Genomic DNA, 20,026 nt, shown 5'->3' on the forward strand with positions numbered 1-20,026 from the left:
CAGCTCACTGCAACCTCCATCTCCCAGGGTCAAGCAATTCTCATGCCTCAGCCTCTGGAGTAGCTGGGACTCCAGGCACCTGCCACCATGGCCGGCTCATTTTTGTATTTTTAGTAGAGATGGAGTTTCACCATGTTGGTCAGGCTGGTCTCAAACTCCTGATCTCAGGTGATCTGCCCGCCTTGGCCTCCCAAAGTGCTGGAATTACAGGCATGAGCCACTGCGCCCAGCCATCATGTTGACTCTTAAAGACCCTGGGTTACTGTGATGTTTTAAACGACATAGAAGACACAATTTAGTCCAGCAGGGCCCAGGGAGAGAGTATGAGCAATTCTACTTGCGCCCCTCAGCCTTCTTTCCCCAGACCAAAAATTAGCCCTGTGGAGCCTGGGTAGTGTATTTCTGGTATTTTGTTAATTAGTGAAAGAAAGTTCTTGGCCACATAGGCTGGTTGCTGCTGTGTGGGCCAGGAATGAGATATGCCTTCTAAGGGATCCACAGGGTGCTGTTATCCATGACTCACTGCCCAGAGTGTCCGTTCCCAAATGCCAGGGGCCTCTCACTACCTTTCACATCTTGTCCTCTGGACCTGTCTCATCTTCCCAAGAATTTATTCCTGCTAGACTCATCATTACATATTTTTTCCCCCAGAGTAGACTCCATAAAATCTAGATAAAAAACTCAGTGCTGGCCAGGCCTGGTGGCTCATGCCTGTAATTCTAGCACTTTGGGAGGCTGAGGTCGGTGGATCACCTGAGGTCAGGAGTTCAAGACCAGCCTGGCCAACATGGTGAAACAGTGTCTCTACTAAAAATACAAAAATTAGCTGGGTGTGGTGGCGTGTGCCTGTAACCCTGCTACTTGGGAGGCTGAGGCAGGAGAATTGCTTGAATCCAGGAGGCGGAGGTTGCAATGAGCTGAGATTGCGCCACCGCACTCCAGCCTGGGCATAAAGGGAGACTCCATCTCAAAACAAACAAGCAAACAAACAAAAACGAACAAACAAACACAAAACAACAAAAAAAAACCTCCAATGCTGCTGTTAAGTGTTATTGTGGGGGTTTTGCTAAATGATTAGGCCGGAGTAATAGGTTGACGTTTTAAGGTGAGGTCTACGCAAGGTGCCAACCCCTAGTCCATATTCTTTTTAGTAGATAACGTTGATGTTAGATTGTTTATGCCATTTAGCTGCTAAAAGATTTATACTATAAATATTTTATTTATATTTATAAATATCTATTATAAATATGTATGAAATACGTATGAAACAACTTCTTGCAGCACTCAAATAAGAGATAAAACATGTTCATTTTTCTCTGTAGTTAGTTTAGGTTTTAGAGATTCCCCATCTTTGGACACTGAAATCATCTTTTTACTTAATTTAATTTACTCTTCTATTTCACATTTATTCTATAACTACAATAACCACAATCTCATGTATAGTTCCTACCATAAGCCGTGCATTGTCCTAGGACTGAGAAAAAAGACAAAGGTCTTGTTCTTAAATTAAGTAACTTCTGGGTTCCAGGTGGTGATTTTGGCATAAGAAACACAAAGATGATGAAGGTGGGATCTTCTCCCTCAAGCAGGTCACTGTTTATTAAGAAAAATAGATTTCCATACAGGCAATACCCCAATGGGCTGTTGTAAGTGTTCTTGTTCTGTTGTAATCCAATGTTACAACAGAACAATAGCCGATGTTCTGTTGTATGGCCAGTGTTGGATGTTGGCTAACATGCTTTTTGATTGGTCAGCCTCTATGTTATGTTGGTTGCTAATATTGTTACTGTCATTTATGGGAGTCATCATGCACTTACTGAGATTCTGCAATGAGCCAGTCACTGTGTTCACTGGGACATATGGTGAGCAAAAGATGCTACTTGCCTTCAAGGAGTTGGCTGTCTATTTACTAGACTCTAGTGTTTGCAATAAGGTATGAGGGGAAACACAATGAATATGGGTAGTTTATCTACCAAGAGCATACGAAATCTTTATATATGGTGAGTCTCAAAGAGTGATGGAGTGACAAGGAAACAAGTGGATTTCTATCCAAAAGGAACAACACCTGCACTAATGTTAACGTGGTGAAGAGTGTTAATGGTAGGAGCACTGCAGTAATTCAGCCCTGCTAGTCTTTGGGCCAGAGCACAGGAGGTATGAGTGTTGGGAGTCTTCACGAAAGGCCTTGGGTGCCAGTCTAATGAATATGGATCACATCCTGCGACCGGATGCTGTAAAACAGCTTGAGAGGTTTCAGCAGGGAGTGCAGTGAACAGATATGCGTGCACCTCCCTTATCCCACAAGCAAACAGACAATAGAAGAGATGAAGGGAATGAGGTGAAAATGCTGAGAACATAGAATAAATAGGACTACACAACTGTTCAGATGCTGCAAAGGAGGAAGACAGAAACTCAAAGGTGACATCTCAGTTTCTGGCCAGTCTAAATGGCAGTGCTTTCAATAAGCTGAGGATCCCAGGAGGAGGAGGCTTTAAGGAGAAGATAATGTACCCTGTTTTGAACGTGTTATTAATATATTTGACATGCTAATGGGATAGCCACAGAAAGATATCCAGGAGGTGAGAGACAAGGTTTGCTTAAAAGAAGAGCCTAGCGGTAAAAAAAAAAAATTGGGGAGGCGTTGCTCTAAAACTGGTAAGCAAAACCTTGAAGAACAAAGCCTAAAGAATGAGAAACAAACGGGGACTCAAGACAGCCTCCATAGAATTTCTTTGTTGGCCCAGTGTCCTCTAGCTATGCAGATCCAGTCTACTTTTCCTATTATATCCATAAAATTGTCTTTAATTTTCAGAGGCAAAACTACCCTCCCTACTCTCTGCCCTCTCTTCTAGGTCATAACACAATTTGTCTTAGAATCTAATTAGCTATGGATAAGCTTGACTTTTCCCCCTAGCCTATAAACTCCTGAAGAGGAGAGATTATTCTTCTGCTCTGTATGTGTCTCACATAGTAGCTGCTCAGTAAAGGCTTGTGAAATTCATTTGAACTGATCAGCTTCTAACCGTGAAACTCTTCTAAATGACAGGCATTATATACAAATCATGGTGTGTAATTGTCACAAGAATCCTGTGAGGTATTTATTATCTTTCTGTTACATATAAAGAAACTGAGGTGGTGGCCAGGCGTGGTGGCTTATGCCTGTAATCCCAGCACTTTGGGAGGCCGAGGCGAGTGGATCACCTGAGGTCAGGAGTTCCAGACCAGCCTGGCCAACATGGTGAAAACCCGTCTCTACTAAAAATACAAAAATTGGCTGGGCTTGGTGCTGGGTGCCTGTAATCCCAGCTACTCAGGAAGCTAAAGCAGGAGAATTGCTTGAACCCATGTGGCGGAGGTTGCAGTGAGCCGAGATCGTGCCACTGCACTCTAACCTGGGCGACAAAGCGAGACTCCACCTCAAACAAAAAAGAAAAAGAAAGAAAGAAACTGAGGTTTGGAAAATGGAGATCACATAGCCAATGAGGGCCAAAGCCCAAATTTGAACCCAGAATGATCTAATTCCAAAGCCCATGCTTATTTCACTAGACTCTACTGAATTTAACAGCATGGTATCTTCTCACTTGCCTCTGAGGAGAATGGGGGGCGTAAGATCGTCTAATTGTTATCAAGAATGACCAACCGAATTGGGAAGGGAGGAGTGAAAATTGCCATGAGTTTCAGGAAGCCTGTTTCTTTTATGTTTACCCAAAAGAATCATAAGAAGCCCATTTTGCAGAGTGTTTAACCAAGGCCCAAAGAGGGCCCACCGAGGTGTCATAGCAGGCACGAAGGTTAGAAAGCATGTTTCTTTCTTTTCTTTTCTTTTTTCAGATTCCCAACTGGAAAATAATAGAATTCCCTAACTTGATGCCACTCCCATTTCCTCACCTCATGGAATTTTGTGTCTTTGTGTGTGTTCTTGTTACCAGGTTTGCTGAAAAGCCCAGTGAACAAGACAGCCCTGACACTGATTGCTGTGAGTTCCTGCATCCTGGCCATGGTGTGTGGCAGCCAGATGTCTTGTCCACTCACCGTGAAGGTGACTCTGCATGTGCCCGAGCACTTCATAGCAGATGGTAAGAGCCGAGCATTGCAGATGCTCCACACCCACTCAGCACGTTGCACCCCTGGCTGGTCAAAGGCTTCTGTGTATGGCCCAACCTTAGAATTACTATTACATATATTACAGGGGGAAAAAAAGGAGCATCTAAAGACCTTGGAAGAGGATCTTATCCTTTGTAGTCTGGATTATTTGAATTAAATTAAAGACTGCTTTTATTTTTTTATTTTTATTTTTTTTTCCTTTTACTTTAAGTTTGGGGATACATGTGCTGAACATGCAGGTTTGTTGCATAGGTATAGATGTGCCATGGTGGTTTGCTGCACCTATCAACCCGTCATCTAGCTTTTAAGCCCCACATGCATCAGGTATTTGTGCTAATGCTCTCCATCCCGTTTCTCCCCAACCCCCAACAGGCCCCAGTGTGTGGTGTTCCCCTCCCTGTGTCCATGTGTTCTCATTGTTGAACTCCCACTTATGAGTGAGAACATGTGGTGTTTGGTTTTCTGTTCCTGTGTTAGTTTGCTGAGGATGATGGTTTCCAGTTTTATCCATGTCCCTGCAAAGGACATGAACTCATTCCTTTTTATGGCTTCATAGTATTCCATGGTGTATGTGTACTACATTTTCTTTATCCAGTAAAGACTGCTTTTAACCTATTAGCAATGATAAAGTTTAAAAAAATAAAGGAAGAATTCAAATGTGAATACAGAAAGATTGAGCTACTTCAGAGAACCTACTGACACTTATGATTGTGGATCCATTTCAAAATAAAAATGTCCCCCAAAGAGTATTTGCTAATTAAAATCATATGACAAGAAAGACTGTATGAGTTTTATTGGAATTTCCTGAATGTCCTGGATAATATTCATATTCTCATTCCCTGTAAATATACAAGTGTCTTATATTCTAGCATTTACTTTTCACCCAATTAAATTGAATTAATGAGACACTGTTGCCACCATAGTCATTAGCAAAGCATGGTCCAAGACCCTGATTAAGGTGGTTGCTATCTATTGCTAAAGTGCCCTCCAGAAAAGTTGTCCCAGTTTACACATTCCAGGATATGTTGGCATCTGTTTCTCAAACACTTCTCACATGGCATCACCGTCTTTAGCTGTATTGAAGTTTGGCATAATAATAATAAAGAAGGCATACCTTAACTATGCAACTGTGCAACTTAACAAATTTTCAGTTTTAGAATTTTTTACACTTTAAAAATTGTATACATTTTACACTTTTTAAAATGTATATGTCTCGATGAGTTTGAAGATAAGTAAATACCCATGAAATCATCACCATAAGGAATGCCATAAACATAGCCATCACCTCTAAAAGTATCTTCTCACTGTAATTTTTTGTAATAAGGACATATAACAGGATGCCATATGAATCTACCCAGATAAAATCATAGAATATTTCCAGCACCTCATAAGGTTTCCTTGTGCCTCCTTCCGGTTAGTGCTCTGTAGACGCAATAAACTTTCTGACTTATAGCACCATATTAGTACCATTAATTCTTTAAAAAAAAATTGCATTTTGATATGTATTGAATGTTTTTGAGATCCTTACCCTCTATTTGCCAGTCTTCCTTCAGTGAAATTTGATTTTATCTCCATTGTTTAAGTTTCAGTGTTCAGAACTTAGCACCATCCCTTCAGTATATTTTGACCAGAACAAAGTGGAATTTACCACCATTCTCTGAAACACTCAAACTTCTCTTAATGCATCCTTATTGTTCCCACTTCATCGTAGTGCAGAAGCCCCTACTTGTTCTTCACTTGGACTGCAAATCAGTTCATATACATTCAGAACTTATATCTCTTATTTCATTTACATTCAGTTGATTTTCAGATCTATGTACAAGACTTTGGCTCATCTTTAATGAGTCATATGTACACATAAGACAGGTAAATATGTGGTGGGGGAGATGGCAGGGAATGGTGTAGGAAAGCAGAAGGAACAAAATTTACAGAAGCAAATAGTTTGACGGATTATGCAGCTAGAAGAATTGTCAGAACCTGGAAGTGGCCAGAAAATGGCAATGGAGGAGTAGGAGTGATGAACACTGAGGTGGAAAAAAACGACAGAGCAAGTATTAAATTCTACAGAATGCATGTCCCCGCCCTTCAGCTCTCAGCTGTCACTACACATTAATTGTAGAATGTTAAGCCTTAAAGGCGTTGAAGTTTTACATATTTATTTTCATACATGTAGAAATGGAATCCCTGAGAAAATAACTTGCTCAAGGTGAAACAGTTTAATGGCTAAGAGCACAGGCTTTGGAATACTACAAACATTAATCCAAATGCTTGTTCCTTTGTCTACCTCTGCGATAGCCAAGTGAATTCCCCTCTCTGAGCCTCTGTCTCTGAATCTATAAAATGTGGATAATAGTAGTACCTACCTCATAGGAGTATTCTGGAGACTGCAACTCCTACTTTTTATCATGTTCATCAAATTTTCAGATAGCATGTGGCTGAGAAATGGCGAACAGCTGGGAAATAGCAAAATCAAGGGATTACCCAAGAGAGCTGCAAACCATCTCGATGATTTGGAAGGATAGACCAAAGTGTGGTGAATTAGAAGGTGCCCTTTCTCAATGTGCCCAATGTCATAAACTTAAAATTTTATAGCAGCCTGTGGAATTGTCTGTTTCTGCCTCTAGACTGGAATCTCTGTGAGGGCAGGAATTATGTCTTTGGGGAGAAATATGATGTTCTCATTGATAAGCACAGTGCCTGGTCCATAATGGATATTCAGCAAATATGTGTCCAGTGGATGAATGTTGCCTGAATTAAAGCTGAGTTGTTCATTTTTCTATAGGATCCTTCTAGTAGATCTCTAAGCACACAACAGATACTGAATCAAAGAAAACTAAGGCAGATGATGCATAGAGATCAAAGATGTTTTAAAATGTACCCGTGAAGTTTTAAAATGTACCCGGGATTTGTCTGTAGATGCAGAAAGGACTGTTGTGAAACAAGCAGTTTTCATACTCACAGATCTCAGATACACAATGCACAGCACACCATGCAGACCATGTGGGAAAGCACCCGTATCTATCAGCAGGTAGAGGGACCAAGTGGAAAGCATGACAAAGAGCCTGTATTATGGTTATTGCAGGAAGAAATGGGTGAGGCAGTGTAAGCAGGGTAGACACATTTGAGATTGGCTAATTTGAGTAACTTTAGTAGGCTCTGGGGTTTCAGAACTGCTCCTGATTGCCTGGTATCTGGCCCTAGGGGAATGAAGGGAGAGAATATTCCTTCCCAATGTGTGTAAGCCATATAGAGGAGATGATTGGAGTGTAGGTTCTGGATTGGTTAATTTTCATATGAAAGGGATGCTCCCTGGATGAGTCTTTTGCTTTCTCTAAGATACAACTATCCCTGGAGGGGAGGGCTCTCCCCAGTCAGAAGGCTTAGATGCCAGAGCATCAAGCATCCAGAAAATAAGAAAATATAATTAATACAAAAGAAAAAGAGAAATGACTATGGAGTGTACATATCCTGGAGATGCGATGGAGCAAGCTTAGAAGACAGCATTGGGAAGACTTTGTCCACAGTATCTTAGTCTCCAGGCATAATGGAATCTCCATCCCTTACATGCCATAATGTCTTGGTAGGAATGTGTCCTTTCAAATGAAGTAGGTTTTGGTTTGGATCTCAATTTTGTTGCTTAGTTACTGTGAAACATAGAAGAGTCAAGTTAGCTACCTGAGTCTCATTTTTCTCATCTATCTGTAAAATAAGGATTATTATGGGATGATTGAACATTATAATGTGTATAAAGTGCCTAGTAGAGTGTCTAAAACATTGTGATAGCCCAACAAATGGTAGCTGTTATTACTCTTATTATTGAAACAGTTTGTAGAGAAAGAGACTTCAGAAGCTGGAATATGGCAAGGCAAGAAAATATAGAAAACTAAATAGGTGAATTTAGCTACTCTCAGTGAGGTGAATGGAAGAGGGAATACATTATATGCTCTGTTCCAGCCAAAAGTGACTTTCCCACTTGAAAACATTAACACTTGAAACTCCTCCATCTCTGGGGCTCAGCAGGAATCCTGGGAGCATCCAGCATTTGAAGCCAGGTGGATGGCTGTCTGGTAATCCCAAGCAAGCTCACCTTCCCCAGCATGATCCCAGTGCCTCCTTTGGCGGAAACTCTATCAGCGCTGCTCATCTCATTCCTCCAACAGCTCTCCAAAGTGGTCTTTATTATCCACCTTTGGCAGGTACAGAAACTGGGATATGAAGGGGAGTAGAATCAAATCTTCTATAGGAGTACAGAAGGATCTAGAAAATTGATTTTATGAATTGTACTACTGGAGTTTCCAGCTCTGATTTCTGGAGATATGAGGGCATTACATAGGGGGATGAGAGGGAAAGTGATAATAGTGCTGATTTTCTTGAACCCGTGTCATCCCTTAGCATCGATATTTATAAATGTGTTACAACCTAACATAAATGTAGTAACAAACACAGACAGAAAGTGCACAATTCTATGATATTTTACATATATGTATTTACCCACATCATAATACTGGCCCCTTAAGACTGGCAAAGTTTTAAAAAATAATAAAAACAAAGTCTCAATGAGGCCTATCAGGATGAGGGCAGCTCATGTCAAGTGTAAGAAGCTCCATTTGAGACCAGGTCTCCCAGGGACCAAAGCCAGGGCAGCTTCCATCCTTTTTCAGTCACCCCCATGAGTTCCAAGCTGCCAAAGTGCTGGCCCTTCTTAGTAGAGAGAGCTCTCAGCTACCCTTACACATTAAGCTGTCCATGGTGCTGGATCATTGGATGGGGCTGAGTAATGGGTCCTGTCTTCCAGGAGAAAATGAATTCTGCCCTTGTGTTACTGCATAATTATACTCAATGCTTACTGTCGATTATAAAGAAAAGGTCATTATGACATAGCACTTGTCCAGAGCCCAGCTGGCAACAGTTCTGACACAGTTCCTATCCAAACCCTTGGCAAATCTCACCCCTTCTTTTATCTGGGCTTCTTCAAAGCCATCAGTGGCTTTTTGCCCTGCTAAGCACACACTGAAGAAATGGAACATGTTTGCATCTAAACATACTGAAGTTAGCATTGTTTATCCAGCTGTGAACTACAAATCATCTGCATTTAGGTCATCTGGGGAGATAATTCCCAGAATCAGTGAGCCAGATTCTCTGAGGGTAGAGCCCACATATTAATATTCTTTTTTTGTTTGTTTGTTTTGTTTTTGTTTGTTTGTCTTTTTTTTTTTTTTTTTTTTTTTTTTTTAGATGGAGTCTCGCTGTGCCCCCCAGGTTGGAGTGCAGTAGCGCGATCTCAGCTCACTGCAAGCTCCTCCTCCTGGGCTCACGCCATTCTCCTGCCTCAGCCTCCTGAGTAGCTGGGACTACAGACACCCGCCAACACGCCCGGCTAATTTTTTGTATTTTTAGTATAAATGGGGTTTCACCGTGTTAGCCAAGATGGTCTCGATCTCCTGACCTCGTGATCCGCCCATCTGGGCCTCCCAAAGTGCTGGGATTACAGACGTGAGCCACCACGCCTGGCCTTAATATTCTTTACAAGAACTCTCTAGGTGGTCACTTATCAAGGCTTTGAGAGCTGTGTCAATAACTCTTTAAGTGTTACTTTTTTTCCATCTAACATATGTGATCACTTCTTCAGACCCCTTGGAATCATTATAAGCATCTTTAATAAGGGTCTTTGGTTTCCTCCACCTTTGACTTTATCAATGCCCTATCAATGGAGCTGCCTCATAGCATAACTCCAGTAACTATCATTAGCATTGGATATAATGTGAGTGGTCTATTCTTAAGGTTTATAACATACTAACCCTGATCACACAGGTTTGGACCTCATCAAAATTGCCATGATTGAGAAATAGTTATTGGTTAATATTAAACACACAGCTTAGCTGAGATGTTAGTTTATGCATCTACCAAGGTTCCCAACGTAAGTGGGTATATATTCACCCACTGTGGTCAGCCAATAGAAGAATCTACTTTTAAAGGAACAAGCTATCTGGGTGAAGTAGGTGAGATGCTTCCACTCCAGTGTAGGCAGGTAACAGTCCATCTAGAATTCCCTGTTTTGTTCCAAGACGTGTTATACATTTGAAGTTATTCAAGTGAGAGGATTTGGCAGTCAAAAGATTGAAAAAGCACTGTAGATACCTAATGACCTCTTAAGGAAAAGATGGAAGACATTCATTCAATAACAAGAGTTTAAGGAACCTAGAGAGGAAGGGAACCTACTATTATTGAGTATGTCTGTTATCTATTGAGTAGCACACAAACCACTTTACATAGGGTTCTTCCTTCAATTCTCATAGCAAAATTGAGAGTCTGAATTTAGTGTACTGATTTTGCGTACATGAAAAGTGGGGCTCAGGGATGCTAGGTGGTTTTATGAGATTAACACATAGATGACGTGGTATGAAAACTTAAGTCCACCTGAGCCCCCAGTCTAAGGTTCTTCTATGCTCTAAGCTTCCAGAGAGGAGACCAGGATAATTATTTATTTTGAAGAGAGCAGGCTAGTTCTGGAAGTCCTAAGGAAGGAAAACTAGAGAGCTGTATGGGTAATGAGTATGGTCAGGGATGGGAGAAGATGAAGCCTTAGTTTGGAAACATCTTCCTCTGCTGTTGACTGTGTGACTTGTGCTAGTTACTTAAACATTTTAAGCTTCAGTTACATTATCTATAAATTGGGGATAATAGCAGTACTTATCTCATAAAGTTATTGTGAAGAATAAGTGAAATAATGCTCGTAAAGCTTTTAGCTCAATACCTAAGACCTAGTAATGGTTCAATAAATTATATAAATGTTAGAAGTTGTAATAATATTTTCTTAATATTGGAAGGGGGTCATTGCAAGGTAATGAGTTCCCCATCATAGAAAATCTCCTGAGAATAGATGACCACATTTTTACAAAGCTGTAGAAGAGAGGAGAAGATACACGTTTGGCTTGAATACATGATATTTTGTTTTGGAGTCATCTTATCAAACTAAATTTTAAAACCACTTAATTTTTTAGGACTTTAAGAATATGTTTCTTTATTCCTTAGTACTTCACACAGAGTGTCACCAGTTCTTCGCGTAGGCTCAGAAATGGATGAAAACAAGGGATGTCTGTGTCTCTTGAATACGTTACTTAGCTAAACACACACATACACGATTTTATATATTGATATGTTTTTTTTATTATTATTACACTTTAGGTTTTAGGCTATATGTGCCCAATGTGCAGGTTTGTTACATATGTATCCATCTGCCGTTTTGGTTTGCTGCACCCATTAACTCGTCATTTAGCATTAGGTATATCTCCTAATGCTGTCCCTCCCCCCTCCCCCCAACCCACAACAGTCCCCGGAGTGTGATGTTCCCCTTTCTGTGTCCATGAGTTCTCATTGTTCCATTCCCACCTATGAGTGAGAACATGCGGTGTTTGGTTTTTTGTCCTTGCGATAGTTTACTGAGAATTATGTTTTCCAGTTTCATCCATGTCCCTACAAAGGACATGAACTCATCATTTTTTATGGCTGCATAGTATTTCATGGTGTATATGTGCCACATTTTCTTAATCCAGTCTATTGTTGTTGGGCATTTGGGTTGGTTCCAAGTCTTTGCTATTGTGAATAGTGCCTCAATAAATATACGTGTGCATGTGTCTTTATAGCAGCATGATTTATAGTCCTTTGGGTATATACCCAGTAATGGGATGGCTGGGTCAAATGGTATTTCTAGTTCTAGATCCCTGAGGAATCGCCACACTGACTTCCACAATGGATGAACTAGTTTACAGTCCCACCAACAGTGTAAAAGTGTTCCTATTTCTCCACATCCTCTCCAGCACCTGTTGTTTCCTGACTTTTTAATGATGGCCATTCTAACTGGTGTGAGATGGTATCTCATTGTGGTTTTGATTTGCATTTCTCTGATGGCCAGTGATGATGAGCATTTTTTCATGTGTTTTTTGGCTGCATAAATGTCTTCTTTTGAGAAGTGTCTGTTCATATCCTTTGCCCACTTTTTGATGGGGTTGTTTGTTTTTTTCTTGTAAATTTGTCTGAGTTCATTGTAGATTCTGGATATTAGCCCTTTGTCAGATGAGTAGGTTGCAAAAATTTTCTCCCATTCTGTAGGTTGCCTGTTCACTCTGATGGTAGTTTCTTTTGCTGTGCAGAAGCTCTTTAGTTTAATTAAATCCCATTTGTCAATTTTGGCTTTTGTTGCCATTGCTTTTGGTGTTTTAGACATGAAGTCCTTGCCCACCCTATGTCCTGAATGGTATTGCCTAGGCTTTCTTCTAGGGTTTTTATGGTTTTAGGTCTAACATGTAAAAATACCTATGCCAAAATGTCTTTTTATTCAGGTTATTTTAAATGGTTAACATCATCTTTTAGGTTGAACTAAGTTGATATCCAAGTCTTCTCTGTTCCCTATGACTAAGATATTTGGGATCTGAGTATTCCTTCTTAGCCCATGAAATCATCAAGTATAAATGCCCGCACATTGGGATGGCATGGTTCACTAATATGCCACACATGTAGCTGGTTTTGAGCATAAAATTGTGAATAATAACACTTGCCTACATTTATTTGCTCTCATCCCTACTTGATGTCCTCCATCCCAGAAGAGTGAGCTAATTCATGGCTTCATGCTGTTAGAGAGGAATGAGTTCCATAATTGGCTTCAGAACTAGTTTGCAGTGATTTGAATACATGGAAGGAGTATTTTCAATTCTTAGAAGGGAAAATGACACCACATTGTAAGTGGATCCTCAGCCACAAATTGCCAAGCACTTTATTTAAAACAAGTAGTTCCTTGGACATCCTGCTCTCTGAAATCATCCCAGGCTTTGTTTTAAAATGCTCCATGTTGACTGCAGATCTTTGAATACTGTGGAACATGCTTATGGGTGGAAGTTCTGTACAATATGGCTTCTGTCTTTTTCTTTGTTAACTCATTTGCACAGCCTTGATGCTGTTTAGACAAATAGACTGTCTTACCTGGTATCTGCCTCTCTGTATACCTTTGCTTATACATTCCTCTCCATCATATATTTCCATATATGGCAATCTCACCCATCTCTAAGGCGTAATTTATTTTGCTCCCTCCTCTAGAAAACCTTCAATGAGTCCCCAGAGACAAATAATAACACCTTTCATGGACATTACCTAGAACTGTATTTGTGCCTTTCTAATGACTTCAGTCTAACTCCTGTTACTGTTAGTGTTACATATGTGTCACTGAGACAACTGCCACAGTCCTGCAAACTGGCCTCCTGCTTTAAGTCTAGGCTCTCTCCTATCTTTTCTTAACAATGCAAACGGAGCCATCTTTTACAACGGAAATATCAAAACATTGCATACATGTATTGCATACATGTCATACTTTCCATAAATCTGTTTAGTGTCTCCTTTTGTACTTGTTTTGAAGACTGAACTTCTTATTGTGGCCTTTGCATCCTTGCAAGGTCAGGCTCCTGCCTGCCTTTCCAGTCTTACCTCACACCACCTGTCCCTATATTGGCTCCTTAAATTTCTCTGTTGCCTCCTGCCTCAGGCCCTTTCACATGTTGTTTTCTTTGCCTGAAAACTTCTTCCCACATCTCCAGTTTCTCTCATTTACCCTAGGGTAATGCCTCTGTTAGTTCCCTTATGAATCATTCTCCTTCAGCCCTGCTTTTTTTTCTGTATTATACTTATTTCAATGTATAATTGTACATTTATCTAGTTAATGTTGTTCTCTCTAGCTAGGTTTCAAGTTCCGTAAGGATAGAGATTATATTTGTTTTGCACATTGTGTTCAGAACCTTGGACAGGATCCAAAACATACTTGATGCCCCCTAAAAAGCTTTCACTGAATTTTTTTGTAAAGTTAGTTCAATGGTTAGACTTAAATTTTTTCAAGGGTAAGGACCACAGCTTATTCATGTTCTAACTTATTGTGATGCCTAACAGGGATTCTGACTCAGTAGGCATATAAGAAATTGTGACTGTAAAAAACGAAGTAAGGGAGGACCGACAGGTGGACCCAGATGCCCTAAGAAGATACATCAAAAAGAATGACAGTGCAGGAGGTCTGAGGCTGCCTCTTCTTCTGTGATTGACTTTACTACCCAAGGATGTTGCTCCCATCCCCAAAAATAAACTCCAATCAAATTCACACACCCCTCCTCAACACCAAAATGAAACAAGCTTCATCCCGGAGCCCAGAAAGCGGGGAAACATAAATTGAGCTGAGATTCAGAACCCCCATAGGGGAGGTGGCAATGAAATACCAATAAACCATATTAATATGCTGAAATCAGGGAGAATAGCTTGAACTCCAACCCAGACTTAATAACTATACGTGAGGGAGTACAGGGAGAAGGCACGGCTAGGCTTCAGTCAGAATTAAAATGAGATCTGTAATGAAATTGGTAATATAATTATAAACTGTGAAAACTTTTTTTTCCCTTCTTTTTCTTGTACTTAATGGCCAACTTGCTTGGCAATGGCTGGGAGCTCTGGATTCCCCCTAGGGTAGAATTCTTTTTTCTTTTTTTTCTCCAAATCTCTTCATTAGGAATGTCTGAATCCACAAAATCATGGAAGAAAAAAAATGCTTCAAGCCATTTTCTGCCTTAAATAGTAACTGATCCCCAGGTCAAAGTGACAAGTGGCTTGGGGGAGAACAAACCCAGAAAAATCATTCTAAGCAGCTGAACACGTTCAAGCATATAAAGATACCACAACAGCCAGTGGGACTGGGATTTTTAATGACACTCTGTGCTAAGATGTTAGCTTGGCTTCCAACCAGAATGAATCGTTACTAATTTTCCTTCATAACAAAAGAGATAACTGAGTTTGACATCCAAAATTGGAGACTAATTTCTGTGTTTTGATAGCAGATTGAGTCCAAAAATATGTTCCCAGGAACTGGGGCAGAGAGTTGTTGCAAGGAGTACGCAAACTCAATTTTCTCTCATTAATAATTCCATTCTGTTGTTGTGAACAGAAGGCCACTTTGACTTTTAGAATGGAAAGAGAGAATGCTGGGTGGGAGCTTTGATGAGATTGGCTTCAAGTCTGTAGAGTTAGTTGTTCCATAATTATTGGCTTAAGGTTTGCAAAATAGTGTAGAATAAGGCAGTGGAGCAATCCACAGGAGAAAGAAGGTAGTATGGTAAAGACATTAAGTGGATTGGTCTGTGGCCCAGGAGATGTGGATTCCAGACCTGTTCATCTGCTTTCTAGTTTTGTGACCTTGGGTATATTAATTCCCCTCCTAAACTTCAGGTTGTTTTTTTTTTAATCTAAAAACATGCTAATAGTCCCTCCTTCAAAGAGTATTAGTGGGCTGATTCATTTAAAAGTATTTTGTCAACTCTGAGGGTAGTTATGATTATGAGAATGTTGTGTCTTTACCTCACTGTTTGTTTGCAGCTTTCATATGTAAAAAGAAAACCTTAGGGTTGGAATAGGGGCTTAGCAGGTAAGGCTAGGTAAGGAAAAGGTAGAATATTAGGGAGGTTGGCCTCCCTTGGCTAGAAGAAGGAAGATAGATAGTTAAAATGCGTTAATAACACCACTCTTTTATTCTTATATAGTGTTCTGCTTCTTCCCTTTCTTCCTTCCTCTTCTCCTTCATTTTTTTTCCCTCCCATGGTCAACAAACGTTTGAATACCATACTCTCTGTGGCATGCTCAGATACTGGGGTGGAGAGACAGATAAAACACTGTCTCTGGCCTTCTCCAGCTTAGTGGTGGTGGGACAAGCCAAGTCGATAAATGATGAAACTCAGTGTGAATGATTCATAATGGGATTGTCCTAGATGGTGTGGAGACACCGATGGGCAAACAAGTATCCCAAGCTGGAGATGGGAAGAAGGTGTCTTGAGGCGGTGCTACTTAAGCTACATCTTAGAGCCATTGACACTGATCTGGAAAAGGGCAATGGATGATGGCAGGCTTCCCAGGGAGGGGCATGGACACGTGTCAGTGCATCCTATAGATCCTGTTTTTCAAACCTCCCAATGGTTGCAATAATACTGGTAATTGCTAAGTGCCAGGAACAGTTGCTAAGTGCCAGGTCCTATGCTAAGTGCTTCGCAAGGTATTACCTTGTTTCATTCTATTACCTCATGAAGTAGATCCAGTTATTATCCTCAAATTTAAGGGACACATAAAAATTTAAAGGTCATGTACGCCTAGGGAGGTTATATGACCACCTTAGTGTTACACAGGTGGGAAGAGGTTGAACAGAATTATTTTGAATCAACATCCACAGAAAGTGATAGAGAATTTGATGACTAAGATCATCCTCCAGCTCCTCTATGAATTCACTCCAACTTTGGACAAATCTCTACTTCTTCGGGCCTCAGTTTATTCATTGTAAAATGTAGGAGGGGAACGAGGTGGTACTTAAGATTCTTCCCTGCCCCAATATCTTAAATGGAGAGGGAGAAATACTGGGGTTCAAAGTCCCCCTTATCTCATGATGGACATGACCTTCCAAGTCCTTATGCAGCCATCACATTAGTGTCCCCAGTACTCTGTCTTCAGACTGGTTTGGGCCAAACTGCCATCAGGCAGCCCCTTGAACAAAGAGGTAGAGAGCAGAGACAGCTGAGCAAACAGCTGAGCCCACAAGTTGCCATTTGAAGAAAGCTTAGAAGGATCACATCCAAGCTTGTGGAGGGACTTCAGGCTCCCAAGGCTGCCTGGATGAAAAATAAAGTAGTGGGAAGCCCGGCCCCTCCCCAGCTTCCCCTCTCAGCCCCAGCTGCAGAGGGACCTTGAACATCTCTGATGCCAGTGGGAGTTTGGGAGGGGAAGAATGCATTGCATTCACATGGGAAAGGATAAGATGGGAGGAATAATTAACACCTGTGCATCCCTGCTCCCCCTTCCCCAGCACTGCTACCCAGCAAAGACTTGCTATTTGGCTTTTCTCCCCAGCGCATTCCTCTGGATTATGTAAGCCAAATATATCTGCAGCTGCTCAGCCTTGGGTTTTCCAGAAGCTCTTGGCAACTTTCTGAACCTCAGCTAATGGCTGGGGCATCTCACCATCAGCTGGAGTGATCCCCAGGGCCTGGACCATCCCTGAACCTTATGTTTATTCACTCCCTGGCCTTAACTCTGGCTCCCATTTAAACTTTATCAGTAAGTCTGTACATTCAAACTTTCAGCTGACATTTACTGAGTGCCTGCTCAGGGCCAGACTTAGATTCTGGGATGAACTCAGGCACAGTCAGCATTAAAGGTGGGTGAGGTGGGGGAAAGAACATGGGATTTGGAATCTTAAATCCTCAGGTTTAAATCTACACTCCTCCACTTACTAATTATGGATCTTGGACGAGTCATTGTACTTCTCAGAACCACCAATTTTACCATCTATAAAAGTGAAGCTATAAGTCCCTACTTCACAGTGTGGTGGTGAGGGTGAAATAGAGAGTGGCATAACAATAGCCAAAAATAGGTGATTAGAAAATGCTAATCACACCCTCATAGGGATCACATGTGTCATTTAAAATGCTAGGATAACTATATGGCAAAAGGCTACTATGGAAGGTAGATGATAATCTGAACCATCAGGGCATATAGACAAGAGTCAGCCAGGTTGCCAGGGAAGCTTGGAGTCTTTTTTTCCACTGGGCAGATCTGGGTAAAGCTTCAAGGCGCAAGAGGATTTTGCTAGGGTCTTTTCCCATTTGAGGAAACTGGATGGGCAGGGATTGGGAGTGAGAGTGTGTACTTCTGTTTGAGGTGGGAGGAGAGAGGGAGGACAAGAAGGGCAGTCTTCCGGGTAAAGAAAACAGCATGAGCAAAGGTGTGGCAGGAGCAGGTAGCACCCAGCAAGGCTGGGGCTCCATGGGGGCATGAATGGATCTAATGGGAGGGTTACCCAGGAAGAGCAGTTGGGATTTTATCCTGGAGGTTGGGAGTCATGGAAGCACTGAAGGATTTTAATAAAAGGAGCGTAAGAGTCACAGTTGCTTTTACAAAGGGCAAGGCAACTTGTTAATTCCGAGTTCAGGCTGTGGAGTCAGATACACCTAGGTTCAAATGCTAGCTGTATGAAATAATAGATAATAGATGTTACCAATGTTACTTAACCCTTCTGGGTTATTTCTTAATCTGTAGGGTTGGGAGAATTAAATGAGATTATATTTCTAAAGTACTTGGTAATGTTCATTTTTATTGGAATTGCCATCACCATCATTTGTCTAAGTCGAGTCTCTTTGTTAAATGGTCCTGAACTACTACTTTTTGCATTCAGTACATTTGCAATTACTTCTTCAATGTCTAATTTTGTTGAGAGTCTGGGCTATAGAATCTCACTGCCAGGGTTTGATACCTGACTCTGATATTTTGTAGCTATGTAGCCTTGAGTTAGTTATTTAACCTCTCTAAGCCTCCGTTTGTGCATCTGTGAAATGGGGAATGTCATGGTAAACCACCTTAAAGGGTGATCACATATTCAATACTTGGAAAACAATAGCCCCTTCCAAAGCTACTTTAAGGCCCTTATTGGCAGAGAGTGTAGCTGTCTCATTCCTTTGTAATACCCAGTACACAATCAGTGTTCAATAAAGATTTGTTGAATGACTGATCACAATGTGAAAGGTGAATCTGAGGTTGCCAAAGCTGGAGACAAGGAACCTGATAGGGGCTGCCATACTGAGTTCATAAGATAATGCCTGAACAAGGGCATTAAATGTGAAAATAAAGAAAAAAGAGTTCCTGTAGAGCTAGAAAAAGGAAATATAGCAACTAACTACAAATAGAGACCAAAGAAGAGGAAGAGTCAAAGATTATGTGGCATTTGCCACCTGGGATCCCTGAAAGGTTGATGACCCCAGACATCAATCAACATAAGTTGCCCAACGGAGTTGAGGAAGCCTTGTAAGAATAATCCCCTTTTTGTAAAGCTATGAGGTGTGGTGGTTATGAGCTTCAACACCAATGCCAGAGTACATGGGTTCAAATCCTAACTAAGCTTCATCTTCTGAAAAATGGGGATGCTAAAACACCAGAAATTAGACTGTTATTGTAAGGACTAAATGGTTGTTCATTTTAAGGGCCTGGCCCATGGTAACCACACTCAAAAACTAGGGACTGTTACAATTCTGCTGAAGCACCAGCATCCCGATGTAAGACCAAAGATCAGATGCCTACTTCTTGGCTACATACTTAGATTAAAAAAAAAAAAAAAAAAAAGGAAAAAAATGCAAGCAACTTTAAAGAACACACAATAGGCTGGGCATGGTGGCTCATGCCTGTAATCCCAACACTTTGGGAGGCTGAGGCGGGCAGAATACTTGAAGTCGGGAGTTCGAGACCAGCCTGGCCAACACGATGAAACCCTGTCTCTACTAAAAATTCAAAAAATAGTCCAGCTACTCAGGAGGCTGAGGCAGGAGAATCACTTGAACCTGGGAGATGGAGGGTGCAGTGAGCCAAGATCACACCACTGCACTCCAGCCTGGGCAACAGAGCGAGACTCTGTAAAACAAACAAACAAACAAAAACCACAATATTAGAACCTTTACAAATGCTGCCTGGATAAAAGTTATTAGTAGGAGATGTCACTGTGTCCTGCGAGGAAAATTAATTTGCAAGATCTCTGAAGGCTGCTCCCCTGAAGGTTTGAATCACTGGAGTAATATCTCAGGTGACATCTCACCGCAGTATTTGAAACAGGGTGGAGGATGAGAGAGTGATCAGTCTGTGGCACCCATATGAGTGTTAATATGACCTGTGAGTTTCAAGGTTCCAGGGCCAGCCATTCCCTGCAAAGACTCAAATGAAGCATTAATGTGCTGGGCAGAGGACTTTCTATGGAAGCAGAGGCCTGAAAAAAAGATACAGAGGTCTGGTAATGGGAGCTGGTGTCACACTTGAAATGTGGAATCAATTAAAAATGGCAGCTTCTGCTACCCCAAAAAGGGGGGCGTGAGTACAG

The 20,026-nt window shown here is 41.2% G+C and overlaps 1 protein-coding gene across 3 annotated transcripts in view; it reads left to right on the plus strand.

Moving 5' to 3' along the window:
* The window catches only part of ASTN2 (astrotactin 2), a 1,055,774-nt gene that overhangs the window by 380,516 nt on the left and 655,232 nt on the right, over nt 1-20,026 (plus strand). For all 3 annotated transcript variants that reach the window (XM_063636815.1, XM_063636816.1, XM_055271311.2), the window contains one exon: nt 3,930-4,076. In XM_063636815.1, the coding sequence (XP_063492885.1) occupies nt 3,930-4,076 (147 nt within the window). The remainder of the gene's footprint in view (nt 1-3,929; nt 4,077-20,026) is intronic.

This window comes from Symphalangus syndactylus, chromosome 3 (genome assembly GCF_028878055.3).
Source record: "Symphalangus syndactylus isolate Jambi chromosome 3, NHGRI_mSymSyn1-v2.1_pri, whole genome shotgun sequence".
Taxonomy (NCBI): domain Eukaryota; kingdom Metazoa; phylum Chordata; class Mammalia; order Primates; family Hylobatidae; genus Symphalangus; species Symphalangus syndactylus.